Here is a 20,243-nt window from a genome sequence, read left to right as displayed (position 1 = left end):
CAGGGGGCTGGACTGGATGGTCTCCAGAGGTCCCTTCCAACCCTGACCATTCCGTGACTCTGTGATCTGATACATGCAAAACTACATTTAAGGGATGCAGATTTTGCAAAGAAGCAAACTGAGTATTAGCACACATATGCAATGTTGTTAAACAGGACACTTAAAATTATGTGTTCTGGCTTGTACATACTCCCACACGTACTGCCCGAATCTCCTCAAAAGCAGTGAAAGGCACTCATGTTAGTCTAAGAGAAGCGGTGGAAGCAGGGTTGCTTGAGGTCCTTTGGAAACATTAGCAAATTGTTCAACATTAAAGATAAATATATATATATAAATAAAAACCCATGTGTGTATATATATGCAATTACTTCTCTCACATTGTTGAACATTAAATATTTACTAGTGATTTTTAAATCAACATTGGGGAAAAAAAAAGCTAGGTTTTCTGAAGAGTGTGTCCTTTAACAAAGTTAAACATGCAAAACTTTGTTGGAAATGCCCATGGCTAACAACTTACTAAAGGACACTTCTCTGTGTCAAAAGACCAAAGCCTCCTCTCAAAACTGTTCCATTCCAGCATAGGAGTTCACCTTTCACCTAGGCTTAAGGAAAACAAACTAAAGTCAAGGTAAGATTTGTACTCACAAGGAAATACTAACCATATCCCCAACACTGTTAAAATCCTGCCATTTGCACTTAGGTCATGAAGGAAAGAATGATTTTCAGTATTTTCATGTCAAGAGTTGGGACTATGCTCCATAAAAGGCACTGCCCAAACAGACTGTGGCTTTATTTCTCCAAATGCTATTCAGCATGACAGACTATGAGATGGAGTTCAATCTAAATTTAAGCACTCTCTGTAGACTATTAATAGAAGAAAAACTGGTAGCATGAATCATCATGTGGGAGCTGCAGAGCAACAGCTATTTATTTTCTATAATAGTAATATATAGAAGTTACCTTTATACAATAAATGAACTGTTGGAGTTGCAAGGCCCAGCAAAAGAAGTCAGATGATTCTTCTTTACTTACACTATTCTCATTTTATTCTAAGGACCAATGAGAGGGCAATTCTTATTTAACTTGACAAAATACACATTGTGTATAATCAAGCTCTGTCACAACACAAAAGGGAGACAAAAAGTAGCTATTGACCCTACTCAGAATAGCGTGTGCTGCAAATGTTGGTGCAAAATGATGGAACGTCAATGTTTACAAAGCCAAGTCAGTGTTTTAGCACCAGGTTCCAATGCCTGTATAATGTCTGTACCTCTGGCCAAGAGGAAAACTGCAGCATGTCTCCCCTTTAGGTTTCTTCTCTGCTGGGACTGTAGTCCAGCTATATCATTTTGTTAGACCAGCCATTTTGGGGAGCGATTTGCAGAAGGACTAACACCTAACAGCTCCTGAACTGCAAAACTGACAGTGCTCAGGACCCCTCAGGATCATACCCTCCAGTGCTGTGATTTGCTTTTTCAAGAGACAGCACTGGATACGTGCACACAGGCTTTACCCTGGGCATTACTCCGTTGCAGTTGATGGACTCTGAATGTGGCCCCACAGAGACACACAGTGTTAACACACTGGCATTTCAGTGCTCTGTGGGAGATTTATTTTTGAAAAATATGATATTGTCAACAGCTCAGTGAAGTTGTCTCCAGACTGTTATGTCTCCTTCTCAAGTTTCTTTAAGAGCTTAATTTTTAGGCTTCTGGAGTGAGGAAAGTGCCTAAAATGGTTTAAGAAAAGGAAGCATAAACAAGGGAGTGAGCTATGCACAGCACTGGAGAAAAGCTCGAGTATTTCCTCACACTATATAATCAATGCAAATGTCTACCAGTAAAAATACTGTGATAAGACACTACTGTGTTCAACCCCATTTTCATGAGACTGAGATTCTGAAGAACTGAAAAACCTAAAGGGCAAAGAACATCCCAGAAAAGTTGACATCATATTTTTCGAACTGGCCATTACTGATACAGAAATTCAGTCCTACAAACTGAGCTCAGTTAAACCATAGTGATGCAGAGGACAATGACAGACAAAGACTAATAGAAACCTTAGCTTGGATTAGGACTGATGGTATGAGACCCTTATCTAGTTTCTTCTTTAAAAAATTCATAGACAAAATTTTTTCTAAACAAAGACTTGCATAAAGTTTCAAAGCAATTTTCCTAAGAGAAATGAGGTTAATAAAAAAAGTTTAATTAGTCATAAATGTTCTTCTAATCTTGAACTGCCAGGAATAGAGACACTAATTAGCTAACTTCTCCATTCAAGGTGTTAGGTTGCAGTATCAAGCAGGGATTCATATGGAAGGTATGGGAGCTTTCCACAATACCATCTTCTACTTCTCAAGCAAATTCAAAGAAGAATTCTGTATGTCACTCAGCTTTTAGTGTTGACGATGAAAAAGATAATGTATCAGTTTAAGAAACAAGGAAAACACAAGTGCTGGGTCCAAGGAAAGATTAGTGCTAAACAAAAACCTGTAGATAAAACACTAAGTGAGAGAGCTAAGAAAGGGTGAGCAATGTGAAAGGTGTAGAATTCAGTGTTGTGGGTTGTTTTTTTCGTGGGTTTTTTGCTGTTGTTTTTTGATTCTTAACAGTAGTTGCTGGTTGTTAATAACCTTCCATCTGGAGACGGGAGTTAACTTTTTATGATGTCTGTTTTAAAAAACCTTTGTGTGGGAAGAACTTACATCTTCATGAGCCCCTCTTGTCCATGCACTTTATGGAACTACACACAGCTCTTGGCAACATACATGATATAACCCAAGTCTCTTCCACTGATCAAAGCAATTGTGAAACACTTTATGATAATTACAGCTGAAAATTCTGTAATGCTAACATAGTTCCTAAACAGAATTTAACTGCAGACCAACCATGACTCCATTAAGCTTTTGTGATGTAATACAATGGAATATTATATTGCTGTTGCTTCTGAGGTTTTTGTTTTACTATTCCACATAGCTACAGCTTTTCATTACAGTAAGAGTTTCAAAATTATCTAACTGATTTTATTATATTCAATTTGAACACACTTACGGAGCTAGTTTCATGTCAAAAGTCTCTAGTGACAGCTTGCAAGAAAATCCATAAAAAAACCCTTTGTTAGGGAATATTACTTCAGTGGATATGGGAAAGACAAGTTAAAGCTCTACAGACTGTGTAGACACTACTATTGTAGCATACCTCAGGCCTAGCCTGTGTCTGGCTCACTGCTTCTGTCTTGACCTTCAGACTGCCAGTTGCAGATGTACAAGTCACTTCTACAATGCTGTCATGCACTTGCTACAGAAAAGAAAAACATCTATTTTCTGACATGGGTTTACTACACTATACTTTTAAAACATTTATTTTTAAAAGAAGTATTAAAACTAATGATCCATGGTTTTAAATTTAAAAACAGGATAAAAATCCATTTTGAGAACTAAGCGCAGCTTTCTTAAACTACTCAAATTCAGGGAGAATATCAAAAATATCAAAAAAGGAGAAGTGGGACTATTTCTTGCAGAGTAACGTTACTGAGACAAAGACTTCTGGATTGCTGAACAGTCAGAAAACACCACAGAATCTCAAAAAAAATTATGTAAGAAATAGGTAGAACTAAAATACCTATACTAGTCAGTGCATTTAAGAACATTTGTAATAAACAGGAGCTCAAGCCAAACTTCTGGATCCAATTTATTCCAGAGCACTTGAAATTAAAGCTCTAAAACAGCATTTGAAAACAGTTGCCATCTAGGACGACTGAGATCAAATCAAACTTAAGGTGTTCTAATCTTCACTTTCACCTGGAAATTTTATTTTTAGGATTCTGCTTTAAATACTCTGAACTGTTCTAGAGATTAAGTCCCGAATCCTTCCCCAGCCCAATTGCTTTAGAGAGAGAGGGAGCGAGTGAGCACACACACATGCATTGCCTTACTTGGGCTGGGTTAAGTAACATTTAAATAATTCTAATCCTGCAGTGTATTACAGAAATTGCTTAAATTGAACATATTCTCTGCAGTTCCCTTCTCTGTTACTCATATACAGAACCAGGATAATACAGGCCAAGAATATGCCTTAAATACGTACCTCTTATCCACAGTATTCACCAAGTTATCATTTAAAACTCCTTGCAGGTAGAAACCGTAAAGTATGCTGCTACACCAACAGAGACAAGACTTCCAAAAAATTATGAGATTATGTGCATGCAAATCATTCATGTGCACTTCTCATCCACAGCGTACAAACCTCTGCAAACTACTTCCTGTAATGTTTACTCTTGAAAAACCACTGTGCCAGAAATAGTACTAAATATTCTCTTTTGTAGTGGCTTCACTCAAGAAAACATAAACACACATTTTGCTATTTTCAATCTTTATTTTGTGAATAATTAAGAAGAAAACATGGCAACATTGGCAAATTGAAGGCATACATACTAAATACTCATACAGAATACATTATGGAGAAAGTAAATGCCCAGATCTTTAGTGGTCCTTGCAAACTAAAAGCATATTGGGTCCTCCAAAAGGTTTAGCTTAAAATACGCTTGCTGACCTTTCAAGTTCCAATGATTAACAGCTTGTGCCTTTCAAACCAGAAACAGGGTAAAATGCAATTTGAACATACTTCCTAGTTTTTCCTCAAACCCGTTTCTCAGCTCTAAACAGAAGCAAACAAAATGCTTTTTTCCTCCTTACCTTTTAAACATATACACTAATACACCACCCTAAGTATTCAAGATGCAAGCCCTTCTTGAAATGTGTTCAGTTTTATTAAGAATCTGCAGATGCATATATATGTACACACACATATGTGTGTATATATACATATTTAAGCAAAACATCTCTATGTATGTAAAATGTCCATATATGTCAATGTGTGTGTGTAAAACATTTGAAAGGGTTCTGGAAAAATGAAAAGTGCTTGTTGTCTAGAACAAGAATTGCTAAACCCATACATGTACTGTTAGGTCAGTCTAACAGTTGTGTATCAAGGGAGTATAAAACCAACACAAATCAGGAAAGCTGGATGAACGAGAAAAGCTTTTAAGAATCACTGTTTTTTAAATCAACTTTAAAGGCCACAGAAAATGAGCTTTAAATTAGCTGTTAAGGAGATGTCATTACTGGCGGCAGCGTCATCTCAAACAAGGTTAGCCCTTACCCAGTATAGCGCTGCGAAGTTAGACCAAGAGACTTCAACAAAATTCTGTTCTTACACAAAATCCAAAATTCATCACACTGTTCTGTCAATTCTGCCTCACACGTGAACTGAAAGTACCCTCATTTGAGAGTTGGAGGGTACCAATTAATGCCCTTCTGACTTTGATCTGGAGAGTTGTCCAGTATTAAAAGGAATCACTGATATCTTTCACATACATTGAACAACTCTAGATCATTACTGACCTAAACTGAACATAAATCCTGGAGGCTAACTAGTCTACGCTTTGTTTAGTAGTGTTACACTTTCTTCTCATTAGATAACAAAGAAAAAAACCCCAATTCTGTCCAAAAACCCCCTTCAGATATGTATAAAAGTGCTACTTAAAAACAGTAAAATTTACCTTACAATACATGTAAAAACAAAAGCTTCTAATAAACTGAAATGTTGTAAATTACAAGGATTAATTACTTGAGTATGTTGTACTTGTGCCCTCTTCACTGAACCGAATCCCAAGTAATCATCCTAATTGAACATATGCCATAGTTGGAAACCAGTGAAAGCCTCCGAAGAAATTTTCAGCAATGGAACAAAAAGAGAGCCACCTCTTTCTTCCCATTTGTTGAAACAGAGTTCAGAAACAAAAATTGACTATTCCATTATTGCAAATACAGTCTACTGCCAAAACAGGTCCGTTCATGAACTGTGGAACCAGGACGGCCAGTGGCTCCTCTGCAGCAGGAAATGTCCACTGGGCTTCCTAACTACCATATAAATACACTAGTTACATGCAATTAAAATAATACAGATATCACTAGAATGAAAATACACGTAATGCATTGCTATGCTGGGGCAGAGTAGGTTTTAAGCCTTGACTTCCCCAAACAACGTGTTCAATATTCTAGAACTCTATGCAAAATACAAAAGCCTTAGAAAAGTGCAACAAAACTAGCTTCATGACGTTTTTCTTTCCATTTCCATAAATACAATCTCATAAAAATATTATTAAACAGAAGCATACTTCCCAGTGGAGAACAAACATGCCACATTTCAGCTCTGAGTAAGTGATTCTGGCTAAACTGAAACCCCCTGAAAATAGGGGATTAAAATAAAACCAGCTTAATTGCATCAGGCTGTTGTAATATTCTGCCAAAAGTTTACCCTACTGTTCTGCATCCACTAGTCCTGATGAAACTGATGGGAACTTTATGTGCAATTCTGTGGCAGACAGTGGCCTAAGGGTAAGGAATATTCCAAGTAAAAGCTAATGTCAGTTGGAAGGAAGTCATCTGGTATTCATAGGTTTTACTGAAGTTTCCGTGTGAGGAAATAATTCTGTTATTGCAGAATGAATTAATTTAAAGAGGCTAGGATAGCGGCCTTGTCAAACTGAGTTCAAGGGTGTTGTATCCCAAAAACTGGCAAGCACGAATACATAAGGAAAAAAAGACACTTGTATCAACACTAACAGAAATCAGAACTGTACAAGCCCTGATCTTTTAAGTTATATTTAGCATTAATTATCAAAAGCATACTTGCTACATATTCCAGATGCTTAACATCTTGGCTCTGACAATTACAACGGATAATGAAATCAGGGAATACAACAGAAAAAAACTTGGATGAATGAAGGACTGGCTCAGCAAGCCAGACAGTAATTAAAAACCTGTCCAGCCACTCTCCCTTGAAAGCAGAAACACCATTAAAGATACCTTTCTAAATAGTGACAATTAAATATATGAAGAGATGTCTATGAACCCTTAACTCACCCAAGGAGTTGATAATTTGGGGGCAAGAACACCTGACGGACACCCTGGAGTGATGTAGGCTATATGGGAGGAGAGTTAAGCAGCTCTAACATGTTTTGCCAATCAACACGCACTAGCTTGGGAAAGCACACTGGCATGTCCAGAACTTGTGGATAATGACTACACTTTAATACCACTTCTCACCAAATCATTTCTCAAACTGGTTAATATTACTGAGGATTCATACACTAATGCTAACTTAAAGAAAGGAACTGCAGAAATAGTTTGGAGAACATAAAAGTAAAACAGAAATAAATATTTACCAAGTCAAGGGAAGAACCACAAAAACTATATAGTTAAATCAGTCTGTACATGAACACTACTATTTAAAAATCCTCTTTCTTAGACCACCTCAGCAAGAATATTACTCACAATAGGCAAAAAAGTGTAAAAGTTGTACAGCCGGATTCCTTCCCAGAAGAATTCTGCCCCTTAATAGCTCCTACTTGATGCAGTTGGTAGTTAAACTGTGATTGTATTAGTTGCAAGAGGCAAAAAAAGAAAGTCACATGAACACAGTTTTAAAGGCTTAACTTTAGCCTGTGCATAGCTTCATGCCAGCCATCCAGAAGCGGCAGCTTTGGAAGATATTGTCACTTATCACCTGAAAATCAAGACAGTGTTCCCAAACCAGTCACACACAATACAAAGGTAAGAAAAACACCCAGAAGTTCTCCATACATCCAACTCCCCAAATAATCTTGTTTAAAACTTGGTTATAATAAATTTTTTACCCTGGGCCAAAACTGTACAGAAATGGAGAAAATGCGCGGTAAAAGATGCAACAGAATCCGAACTGAAAAAACAGGTAAGAACATTGAGCTCATTAACAGAAATGAGATGCCAATGAGAACTGTCACAGCTACAAAATTCTTAAGGCAGATTCAGCAGTTTAAACCACTGTACTGCATCATCAGAGCAAGGGACAGATTTATTTCTCCTCATGCATGTAAAACCAGGGTGCAACTGCTGCCAGTAATATAAATGAGTTTACCCAGTACATCAAAAGCAGAGTTCATTTAGTTCTAGCAAGTTAAGGGGCTCCTAAAGCATGATGATGGACTTTACAGAAAACCACAGTTGAAATATTTTACAAAATTGGAGAAAAAAATTTACAGAAATGCTATGGTGTAACTTGAGGAATATATTTTATACAAGAGACACAAATAATCACTTTTAAATCAGAATATGCTGTAATTAAATACTATATTCTGGATAACCTATCCACAAACACAATTGTAAAAGGGAGAATTGCACTCAATTTTTCGGAGGCATGAGAATGAGAGATCTTCGTGAGGGCCAGAGGTTCACACCAGAGAGACCGAATTAGTAGTTCTATTTAAATAGACAACCACATCAAACTGGATCAAACAAAACCAACTGAAAACCAAATCAAGTGCAACCCCTTCTGAAGTCACCTCAGTTCTGTTATTGTCAGATACTCCAAATCAGAACCTCTCTGACAGAAATTTCCTGAATAATCAAAAACTAATTTTTTCCTTATCCCTTCTCTTTTAGTAAAGAAAACCCCACAACTCTTCATTCAATTCAATGCTAATGATCTTGCATCAGGATGACAACTAGCCAAACCAAATACACACCTGGCTCTAAACTGACCTCTCTAATCTATGGAAGTGTTTCAGTAAACAGGATCCACTAGATGACATAGCTGTACGTGCATCAATATGTTTGACAGCTCCGTTTTGTTGCCAGCCCCACCCCTACAGCTGGCAGTCAGTAACCCTGATATACTACAGCACAGGCATTGGCAAGGCACATATTAAAATGCAGTAATATAAACAGGTGAGAAAATATTTGTCCTCTTTTTAGTACATTCAGAAATATTTTCTGGATTAAAAAAAGTAAATCAGCATAAACTTGCACTTCATATGTACAAAAAACCCAAGCTGTTTAAGGATTTACTATGAGTAGGAACCAAACAGAACAGTATCATCCACGTCCAGAAGGGCTACAGCTATTCTTCCTCTTGGAAAATTGAATGTGGATCGAACATTCAGAAGGAAACACATTGTAGAGTGCAGCAGGGCATTACGTTTGGTTTAGATCTTCCATTACTTCATTACTTCCACGAGGATAGCTGTGCAGCATCATATATGTAAAGGCTCAGATAGATCATTATTTACAAAAAGAAATAACCAAACCCTCTTCAAGAAGCTAAGTGTTCCTTTTCAGACATGAATTTAGCAGAGGCTTATCAGACAGTCACACCAAGAAGTTTACAGAGCTCTGAAGTTCAAAACAAGATCATTTTTATAATTACTAACAACTTTTCATGCTCTCTCTCTCTGAAGACTAGCGGCTCACCTTTTTAACATAAAGGTTGGAAAAATCTGGAAAACATTATTTCCCTGCTACAAATGGTTATATTATTAGTGTTATTTCAGTTAGGGACTAATAATAAACATTCCAGATAAATGAGGCTGAACCTTGGACAGAAAAAAAAAAATCCCCAGATCAGCTTAAAGCTCAAATTACCTTAACAAAACAGGTAATGAGAGAATTTAGACCAAGAAATGCTATCCTTTTCATTAGGAAAATATTTTCTTAAAATCTAAGGCAATGAATAGGACAATCATAGATAAATATGTCTGCTCAGAGGATGAATAGAAGTTTTTTTTAAACACAAATTGGCAAAACCTGGAATTTAGTAGTACAAGATGGAATATGAGATAGCAATAATGTGTATTTCCAATAAGACTACTCTTATTGAAATTTCTTGAAAAAATAAACAAAAATTATTTGAAGAAATTACGGGAGAGGAAATTGTATTTCAGGCTTTTATTAAAATCTGTTAATGAAGATTTTTCGTTTGAAGCCTTTCTTGCAACAACTGTTGTTAGATTACGTTGGCTCTTCAAATGCCCCAATTAATAATCTGAGGGTATCTAGCTACTTTTAGGGTTCTCAAGAACCGTAAGAATGTATGATGCACTGCTGCTCTGAAAACTTCTCCAAAGGCCCTCAGCATGGATTAAAGTAGTCATTTTGCAGATTTTACTAATTCTCACAGGCACGTACCAGCGTAAGCGTATATTTTATACAATACTAGCTGCTAGAAGCATGCTGGATTATTACTCTTCACGTGGACTATGTACTTCAGATGACAGGTTTTTGGATTTGGCAATAATTGAATTAAATCTGTGCTTTTATACCATGATGAAGTTTCACAGATGCCGAGCACAGTTGCATTCACTGGGTTAACATCTATGACGTTCAAACTGTCCTTAACAGTCATAAGAGCACCATAGGAATGGCAGATTCATTTTCTTTATAACAGGGTTACTGTGTTGAAAAAGCATGTGCTTATAAATAGCATTTGTTACAGAACTCACTTCTAAAGTAGGCTTCTGCTTAATATTAATGAGATGTTCAGCTGTGGCTTAACTGCTGATAAGTATTCAGAAAAATAAGAGGCAGAAGCAATGATAGAGTGAAGATTTCCTTTGATTTGACAAACAAGATTACAACAAATGGCTTATGACAGATGGATATATGAAATCGTTCTGAGCCTTTAACATTCTGCACAAGGCCCTGAAGTGCCAGGATGTATCAATTCAATGATCTCTAAGGCACTTACATGAACTCTTTTGCCCGAGAGCTGTTACATGAATTCAGGTACATTTTAGGAAAATAGAAGTTGAGCAGACTAAAGTTTCTCAATTCCTTCCTTGTGACAGTGAGTCACTTCCACACAATATTTGAGACTACTGGGTGTATACACATTACATCAGTTCCACCACAGTTCTTGTCAGAGAATGCCTCACCTTCTGTCAGTCAGATGAGGGTGTGCAAGATCAATGAAAAAAACACAGAAAACATGGCAAAGCTGGATTTTGAGACAAACTACTTCATTATTACATATTATTGAAAATAATCTTCTCTGCAGAGGAAATGCTATCCCAGTTCCAAAATTCTACCACAGAAATCCATGACATATGCTCGTATTGCTGTAGAGTAAAGCCTGGGGTAGCTGTGTGTGCTATACAGGCAAGGGTGGAAGAAGGGAAAGAACAAGCCATACAAGGGTTGATTATTGATTCATTTCTGTTATAATGGAAGCACAGGGAGTCTGGACAGATTCCTTGAAGTATAGAGTACCCTGAAAACCAGGAGCTGTATGTGCTAGTCTTTACAATCTGTAAGATAAAGTTGGAAGCCACATCACTGTGACAGAGGTAGGCTTATAATGAAGCTTCAGAATGAAAAGTTCTTCTGTGCCAAATTCTTCGAGGTATCAAGAGCACTTTTCCACTCGATTTGTCATTATGGAATAAAAGCTTGTTTTCCTAGAATACTGTGCACATTGTAAAGGAGGGAAAAAAGCTGTAAAGGCAGTAACTAAATTACTATTAAGAACTCTACTGTATCAGGGTGCCATATGCTGTGGGTAGAATATTCAGACTCTGTGGTATCAGGATGCTACAGTAAGTTCAGTAATATGATGCCATGTTATCCTTTTCCTTCTCAAAGCTTTATTTGTACATTCAGTCTCCTATATGCTATAGGACCCATTCATCTCACTCTCCTAGGTAAGAAAGCTTCAGGAAGTCTGGCTGGAAAGGCAGCACGTAAGTAGTCCAGGCTCTTTAGGCTACGTAATTAATCTGAATAGCTTAATAACTTGGGTTATTCCAAGCACTGTGGCAAAAGTTCTTGCTTTTAAACAGCTGTTTCCAGGCTTAGTAGCTGAAGCAATCTGAGGCAATCCAGGACAGTGTCACTGAAGTTTGAGGGGACTCAAATGTTGCCAGTTTTCAGTGAAATGGGGATTAGCATTTCAGTAAGATTTCCAGCTCATGTTGGTTCTATCCCATGGATCTGTTGAATTATTAGGGTTTCAGGTTTCAAAGTATTTGTAAATTGCTGTAACATACAGCATGACATTCTGCCAGTCTGGACGCTCAGTTCGCACCATTTCATTGATGTCCTGTCACAGAAAACAGATTGGTCAAAATCAGGAATGATAACCTTGCGAATAATATGGTAGTGCTTTCACAGATTCCTGGGAATGGTAAATCTGTAAAGTTTCCACAGTTTAAATCATTGATGATCTGTTTTCTTCCATTCATCTTTGTATTACTTACAAAAAGTAAACAGTTGTTAATACTGTATTTGTAGATAGTTAAGATCAAAATGTCTGATGCTGTGCATGCTTGAGTTGTCCCCCACTTAGTACAATTAGTACAGTAGGTGAGACTTTAGTGTTCACATAACTCTACACCAGTCTCCAAGTTAATGCAATCTACCTAGGAACTGTGAGTCAGAGAATCAAGGCTCAAGTATTAATTGAACCTAAAGTTCAAAATTCATACAAGGTAAGAGTCAAGCATCAACAAGTAATTAAATCCCATTTTACAGCAAACTACTGAAATTTACTTTATACGTATTTTTGTGTAAAGAGGCAAAGAAGAGGAAAGCAGCAATTTGGGTATATCCAACAAACCAAGCAATCAGCTGGTGTCTAACTGACAGGCCAGTTCACCTGTGTTTCACAGTAACACTATACCAGATTGTCAGTGAATAAGAAGGGTAAACAGGGCCTGATCTACCCTTTTCAGCACAAGTACAAAGGAAAACTGAGTCATGTAATCTCTAGTAAGTTTTGTTTACTACAAGGGTCTATTTTGCAAGCTTTAGGTACAGGAACCTCCAGACCTCAAAAGGGCAAGTAATTTTTTTCAGTTTTCCACATGAAAGTAGTGGAACACTTTCTTATTCAGGGATCAAAAAACTTCCCCTTACATTACCACTACTATTCACATACCCTTATCACACCCTTTTCCACCCTCTACCCATGTGACATGGACAAGGGAAAACATCCACAAACATACACATCGTACACATTGTGTACCTAAGTGTGTAAATAGATACTAAATCCTTAAGATGGATGCAATTTGCACTTAGAAGACTTAATTCCATTCAATTTGCCGTTAAAGTATTTGTAATGTGCTGAGTTACAGAAAGAAAGGACAGACAGTAAGCACTTGGACTAAAGCTGAATTACGTAAGAATTACTGCAGTTATTTTCCACAGTCTACTTCTTACATCAGCACTTGGTAAGAGACTTCCATGTTTCAAATCACTGACAAAATCAAAGTATGAAAGCCCAACAGCTGCACTGCCACTGTCAGCAAACACAACGCTGGGGGTGGGTAAAAGCACTCATAAGCATCAAGGAACATGTTATTTTTAAAAACGTTTGACTTTGTTGTATTATTAGCTGCTAACCAAGGTAGGTTTGTTAGAATTTAGGTTACAAAAGTATCACTTAAATATATCACTTCTGATACTAGCAATTTTAGCTGAATTTTTGTTATTATTCACAAGGGCTTGGGATACTTCCAATTCCATACCTTCAGAAAGCTTCCTTTTCTAGTGAATACTATACTACTGAAAACTAATTATTTTAAGCTAAAATTTGTATAAGAATGCTTATTGTAAACAATAATTGAAAAAGCCTTACAATTATTTACAATGATGACAAATTAGAAGTCTAAACTTCAGAGGTAAATCTTGACTCTCATATTACACTGAGCAAAAGAACAGATTACATAGCTTGATTTGTACCTCTAGAATTAAGAAAAACCATGTAATTTGAAAGTAGGTCAGAGACAGGACAGAATTAATGAATTCTGGAAGATTGTATCGCATAACTTTCTCAAATTTTTCTCAAACAAATCCACTGTCTTTATTATTTCTTATATTGACAGATGAGTTTTGGTGAGTCTTTTCCTTTTATAGCCTAAGAGTTTATCTGCTACAGGCTATCATGCTGTTGCTTTTGCTGTAGCTGCTAGACTACAGGTCTGTATCGCAGTCACTATTCAATGCAAAAAACATGTAAGCTTAAGCTGTTGATGACAGTGGGTTTATTAAACAAAGCCAGTGAGGTAGGGAGTATCTTTTATGTTTTCCAGTCAAGTATGATACAGGGGCAATAACCTCTAGCTGAGCTTAGCTGCTGCTATTTTTAAGTATAAAGCATCAACATCACAAAATAGAATAATTTGATTTTATAAGTGGGTCATAATTCACTCAGTATGCATTTTAAACTTACCAGAGTAGATTTGATGCCAACGCTTTCAGCTGCCTGAAAAGCCAAAGTGAAATTTCTTCTCTGCGTAAGATATAAAAACATGTTAAAACCCAAGGAAATACTACATCAAACATAATAAAGTGGTGTTAAGAATATCCATAGTAATGCTGCTACTTTTGCTTCAAATTGAGTCCATAATTTGACCATAGTAATTTTAAAAGAGCTATAAGAACGAACACGTCCCAATACCATCCAAATATTTATGGAAAATATTTATTAATTCCTCATTCAAAAGATAATGCTGAAAAAATCATTGCCAGTGAAGAACAATTAGGTTATAAAATGCTAAATAATATATATTATTTTAAAATAACAACAATATCATCATGTGTTAATGAAATATTTATTATTTTTTCTTAGGATGTATTATCATTAATCATCCTGGTAACACACCATCAGGTACTAACTGTAGCACACTAGAATACATACAGACAACTCTACAGTCTTGACACCTTCTAGTTTACCTTTATTTGATACATATCACTTGAGATGAGTGTCACAGTCACTTATCAGTATGAGAAAGTAGGATAAAACAACATCCTTGTGATATTGAAAGAGATGAACAAACCATGTCAAGATACAAATTTGATGATTTAAAGTCTTTAAGCTTAAATATTCCTTGCTTCAGGACCCAAAAAACACTTCCCAACTGTTTGGATTAAATAAAACGCCTCAGACTTAAATTTATGACCTCATTTGTTCCAAAATTCCATTTAACCTAATGATCTCATAATATTAAAAGGTTATAATAAGAATAGCAGCAAGGTAGTTTGAAGCGTTTCAATTATGATTCCTAGAATACTGTGTTTTTTAGAACTCAAATTGGTTCATTCTTCTCTACTAACTCATTAATTATATAATCTCACAGTCCCAGGAATGGACTTTTTAGTGTCTTACCTTATCCTGGCTGTTTAGTTCTTGATAGGGAATGTGGGCTGGGAGGTAAGTATGGAGGACTGCACAGAAAGCCAAGCCATCATTCCAGCTACTGCTGAAGTTTGTTATGTCAATATTCTTGAGGCGGAAAAAAAATATAAACAATATTAAAATTATAATCTAGCAAGTATTAGTTCTACCAATCCACCCATACTTGTCAGGTTTTCTGTGTGTGGTTTGTTTGTTGTGGGTTTTTTTTTAATACCTTTGAAGAAATCAGCAGAGAAAGTGAACAGACTAATACTAAAGTCCTGTGGTAAGAAACGAAAACACACTACTACAGAGAACAAAAAAGGATTGTTGCTAAGAAAGTCAGTTATCTTATACATTAATTCCAGGTAATATTAAGCTCTTCCTCCCCACCCCACGCCCCCCCCCCCCCAAAAAAAACACAACCCCCCAAAAAAAGGGAAAAGTGCAAAATGTGTGCACTAAAAGGTGTAAAATGTTGTGCTAGAGAGGGTAAGAGTAGAGACTTGGTACAACTGTACACACCAAGACAGAAAAGCAAATGAGTTAGATAAGTATGCCTAAAATCCCTGAAACTGACAACGTGCTAATATCTCTGTTAATGCAGTATTTTACTTTTCTGCTTCTACTGCATTAATATCCAGACAAAAATTCTGATGAAGATAAGTATTTTCTCTTCTAAACAAACCATTTCTATACAGAAACATGTGAACAAGATTACAAACAAAAATTAAGTTTCATTTGGAAATAAAGATGTTCCAACAGATTTAACACTGACAGTGGCAGGGGATCAATTATCTTTAGGATTGAAATTGAAAAGTGCAGTCCTGCGCTCTTGAACATTTAGTTCCAGTAGGAAACTCAGTGGCACTGGTAAACGCATCCCCTGAGACTGTATATATTATTGCAAAAAGAGTCAGTCCAGTCCAAAAGAGTTATGAACAAGATGCCTCAGTGACCTTTTAAATTACTATATACTTGGCTTTGGTAGTCAAATAACAGTAAAGAGGCTAAGTGGACAGCAGTCGCTTAAACTAATTAGGAAACACACAGTAACACCTCAGTTTATTTTTTAGACCTTTATGGAGAAATATAAAAATGCTTTAATACCTAACTCACTTAACTGGGCTTAAGTAGAAGCTAACCAGCCCTCCTACTTAGGTTTTAAAATTTTCATGTAGCAGGAACTACAACCTCCAGTCACAGAACTGCAGAAAAACAATCACACAAGTCAACCTTTCACCTGACAGCAGTTTAGTAGTCATCACCTGTCTTGGACAAGACACTAAAACTTGTCATTCCTAATGCAGAAAACTCCACCCAGGATCAGCATTACTATGCCATGCAGTCTGAGAACAAAGGCAGTCGTATTTCTTGTCAAACCAATGACACAGATTACAAATTGAAAACAACTGCAATCCCCTCCAGCAGAGGAAAAAAACCTAAACGAAAGGCTATTTCTAAAAGAACATGAGGGAAATCTCCATTTCCTGCTCAGCTTTAGCACTTTTTATACAAAGTCCACCAAATGCAGGTTCAAACCCTGGTGACGTAAGCGTACGTGCTCAGGCTCACAATGCCCAAGGCAGTGGTCTGAGCCTTGCCTGCCGTCCTGCTGCCTGCTTACAAACGGAAATGTCATTGTTGGAGACCCCCAGTCTGTGGGAACATGTTCTTCACACAGCTTCCTCAAGCCACAGGGGTGGGAAAATTTAAAAGCAAAAGAAAAAAAATTAAGCTCTCCCTCCTTTCTCCTCAAGAGAGACAGGAAATTTGATTTGAATTAATGCTTGGTTAAATTTTTTTCAATGTTACTTAAATTAGGCAAAGAAATGCAACACACAGTACCAGGCTTTAAGAAAAAAAAAAAAAGGGGGAAAATATCAGATTGTTAAAGCCACTAAATTCCTACTTGTGTCTGTGTACAAAGTTACTTTTTGAACAGTTCGTTCCCCCTACACTGTAACGAGTAATGCCACAGATCACATCTGTATCAATAAGATGGATGAAGGTAGGGAGAGGTCTTTACCTTGTCACAGTCATTTGTGGCAAGCTAGTTATAAAAGTCAAATGTGAAATGATCATATTTCCTTTGCTACACAATTGACTGAGGGAGAAAAAAACCTCAGTCCTGGTTTTCACCCCTTGGCTGAAATATTCTCCCTCTTTCCTCAGGATGGCCAAGTGGTGTAGGATGGGGAGGAGAAAGATGTATGTCGGCATTGTCACAGTTAAGTGAACACAGATCTGCTCGCACATACATGCATGCATTTAGCCAAACTAGTAAAACCCCCAGATTATATTAGTTAAAGCTACTGAAGAGCATTAGCAAATTTTTAAGTCTCAGGACTACAAGGATAGATACAGCATTCCTTATTAAAGAAGGAATGCTGAAGCATTGCTGAATCTGATTAACAGTTTCTAACACAGCAGTTTCCAATCTAGTGACTTAATGCTGGATATAGTTTCAGCAAGTACGTGTTGAATTGGTATTATTGCAGAATATACTCTATTTACAATACAGTCCATTAAAGCCAGTCACCAGTCACTGTACAAATAAAATAAAGTTTGGTAGTAGTTTGTTCCACAGAGCTTACAATGGTTTTTTTCTCTCCCAGGTTGCTCCACACATTTCGGAGGAAGCACAGCAGTATTTATTGAAAATTTAAGAGTCTGATCCTCAGCACCAGCATCACTGAAGAATATCTGAAATCTCAGTACTGAAAGAGGGGTGGAAGGGCACATCGCCATCAAAGGAAGAACAGTAGCTTATATTGGGAATGAAGGAGCACAGAGAAAGGAGACACAAACAATGCAATACTGTTAAAGCAATGAGCTAGAATAGTGATCTTTGCAAGAGTCAGAATGGATACCAACAGGCAAGAATGCACTCATCAAAATTAGAAAACAGGATGTTGCAGTGATTTGTATGAGATCATCAGAACCTACTACACCTGAGGTTTGACCCTGTGGATGAAGAAGGAAGACTTGTGCTCAGAATACAGGAAGAAAAAAACGGCAACGTATCAAAACACTCTGGATGAACTAGAAAATAGACCTACAGAACAACTAGGGCTGAAAACAGAACTCTTCGCATGATTTAAAAACCAGGAGGAGTGCTCACTTCCAAAATCTAGAGACATTTTTCATTGTTTTGTAAGTATATTCCCTCACCCCAACACATAAGAAAGAAAAATAGGATAAAGTTGTGCTGAAAATGGTAAATGAAACTAAAACAAGAGAAAGTAATCTTCCCTTAAACACTATAGTTGTATAAACTAAAAATTTCAATTTAAGTATTAGTAGCATCCACAGAATGTTGAATTTTGAATGCAAACATTGGGAAAAAAAAGGCCACTTGAAGTTCACCTACAAGTTTGGTTGGTTCTCAAAAAGAACTTGGAAAACCCTGTTTTTCTAAATCTTCTTGTAGGCCCAGCTTTTATTAGTAAGACAACAAACAGAAATTAAACCCATCATCCAAAAATCTCAATGTATCCAGAGAAGCTGAATTAAATACAACGGAAGGAAACAATTAAAAGGGACTGGTTTCTGTTTCCAATTGCTCTGAGCATTATAAATTATTATTACCTCTCAGACTAAAAAAGTATAATATTGGTCAGGCACTAAAAAATAGATCTAGAAACTGGACAGACTGTCATTTAAACACAAAATTTAATTTTTTATGTAGAGCTTTGAACACATAACTGGCAAATTTAAATACAGCATAATTTTATTTCCCAAATGCTTTTAACTACTTGTGGTTTTTTGAAAAAGCTTGGTCAGTATAATGAAATCAATCTTGCATTAAGCTCTTATTTCTCAAAGAATTGATGGTAAACAGAACATCAGCCTAAAATCTCAGACATAATTTCTTCTTCGTTACTGCTTTTATTAAGTAATTGTTTCTATTAAACAAATTCTGCTGGAATCTAATCTGGAATTTTTCTTCCAAGCCATTTCAGACCACAGAATATTAAAGCAATAGAAGGCCATACTTTCAGATAAATTGTCAAATGAGAAATAAGCCTTTTTAGAGACACATGAACTGAAGGAGATTTATCAGTCCTTGTCTATTAATGTTTAATACTTAGGATGGGAGTGAAGTCACCACTATTATTTGGGAGACTTTTTTTTAAAAAAAGGCAATTTAACAAAAAGACTTAAGCAACAGGCTGCTGTCATAAAAAGATCTGTGGAAGAAACTTTCCAACCAGGACTAAGCATCAGAAATTTATGAGACTTTTCTAGAGGCAAAGCATAAGAATGTAACATTTTACATAATCAACAGACCAAATTCTGTAGTCCGTTCTAACAGCCATGACAAAGAGGGGAAAAAAAGATGGTAGGGGAACACCCTGGCAGATCCAAAACCAAAAAAAAACATTTCAGGCATGTCTAAAGCTCCTATTAAACTGCAAAGTTCAAAGTAGAAGTGGTCGCCACAAAATGAGTATTCCCTTATGCTTACATGGGGCGTGGGGGCAGGGAAGAGAGTAAGAGGATTCTTCCTGAAACAAGGTTGAAATGTAATAGAAACAAAATGATCCATCAGCTTAGGCTGAAATACAGTAGTGGTTAAACAATAAATGTACTGGATTTGAACATGAATCAGAAATGCATCCTTGCAGTAAAGAAGGTAAATTGTATTCTGAGCTGCATCACTAAGAGTACAGACAGCAGATCAAGGGATGGGACTCCTACACTCTATTGGGCCCTTGCCAGTCTACACCTGGAATGCTATATACAGCTTTGGCCCTTCCAGTTCAAAATCATCACTGAAGCATAAAAAAAGGGTCCAGAAGAGAGTTCAAGATGATCAGATGGTTAGAGATGTTTTTTAACAAAATGTAGTACTAATTTTGAAATTGTCTCCTACTGCTTTTTGCAATAATCCTAGATTAACTGAGTATCTTCTACAGTCAGTGAAAACAGCTTTTTTTTTTAAAAAAAAGCAAGCAACAGACATTATTATAACCCAGTGGTTCAACCTTCTCCCATTCCTTCCCTCCCCCTACCCCGCCCCCAAAACTCCACAGCTAAAAAACCCCACAAACGTCAAAAAAACCTCAACTATAGAAAACATGGTTTCTAACTTAGTTACAAACTAAGAACAAAGTTATTTTAACTATCTCTTCAGCAGACACATCCACAGCTGTCTTCAACCTCCCTGAACTGTGTATATTACAATCTGAGCAAAGGAGCATATTGCATAGCAGCTATTTCTCCATCCCTTGCTCTGCACATGGAGGAGAG

At 36.7% G+C, this 20,243-nt stretch overlaps 1 protein-coding gene across 2 annotated transcripts in view; it reads right to left on the bottom strand.

The window, feature by feature from the left end:
• Window positions 1-4,353: 4,353 nt before the first annotated feature.
• Window positions 4,354-20,243, bottom strand: part of SPECC1L (sperm antigen with calponin homology and coiled-coil domains 1 like) — a 70,167-nt gene continuing 54,277 nt past the window's right edge. For both annotated transcript variants that reach the window (XM_037410600.1, XM_037410686.1), the window contains 3 exons: window positions 14,979-15,095; window positions 14,043-14,102; window positions 4,354-11,912 (listed from right to left, as the gene is read on the bottom strand). In XM_037410600.1, coding sequence (XP_037266497.1) covers window positions 11,823-11,912; window positions 14,043-14,102; window positions 14,979-15,095 — 267 coding nt within the window. In that variant the 3' untranslated portion in view covers window positions 4,354-11,822. The remainder of the gene's footprint in view (window positions 11,913-14,042; window positions 14,103-14,978; window positions 15,096-20,243) is intronic.

The sequence above is a fragment of the Falco rusticolus genome, chromosome 1 (genome assembly GCF_015220075.1).
Source record: "Falco rusticolus isolate bFalRus1 chromosome 1, bFalRus1.pri, whole genome shotgun sequence".
Lineage (NCBI taxonomy): Eukaryota > Metazoa > Chordata > Aves > Falconiformes > Falconidae > Falco > Falco rusticolus.
This window is presented reverse-complemented; position numbering and strand designations above follow the sequence as displayed.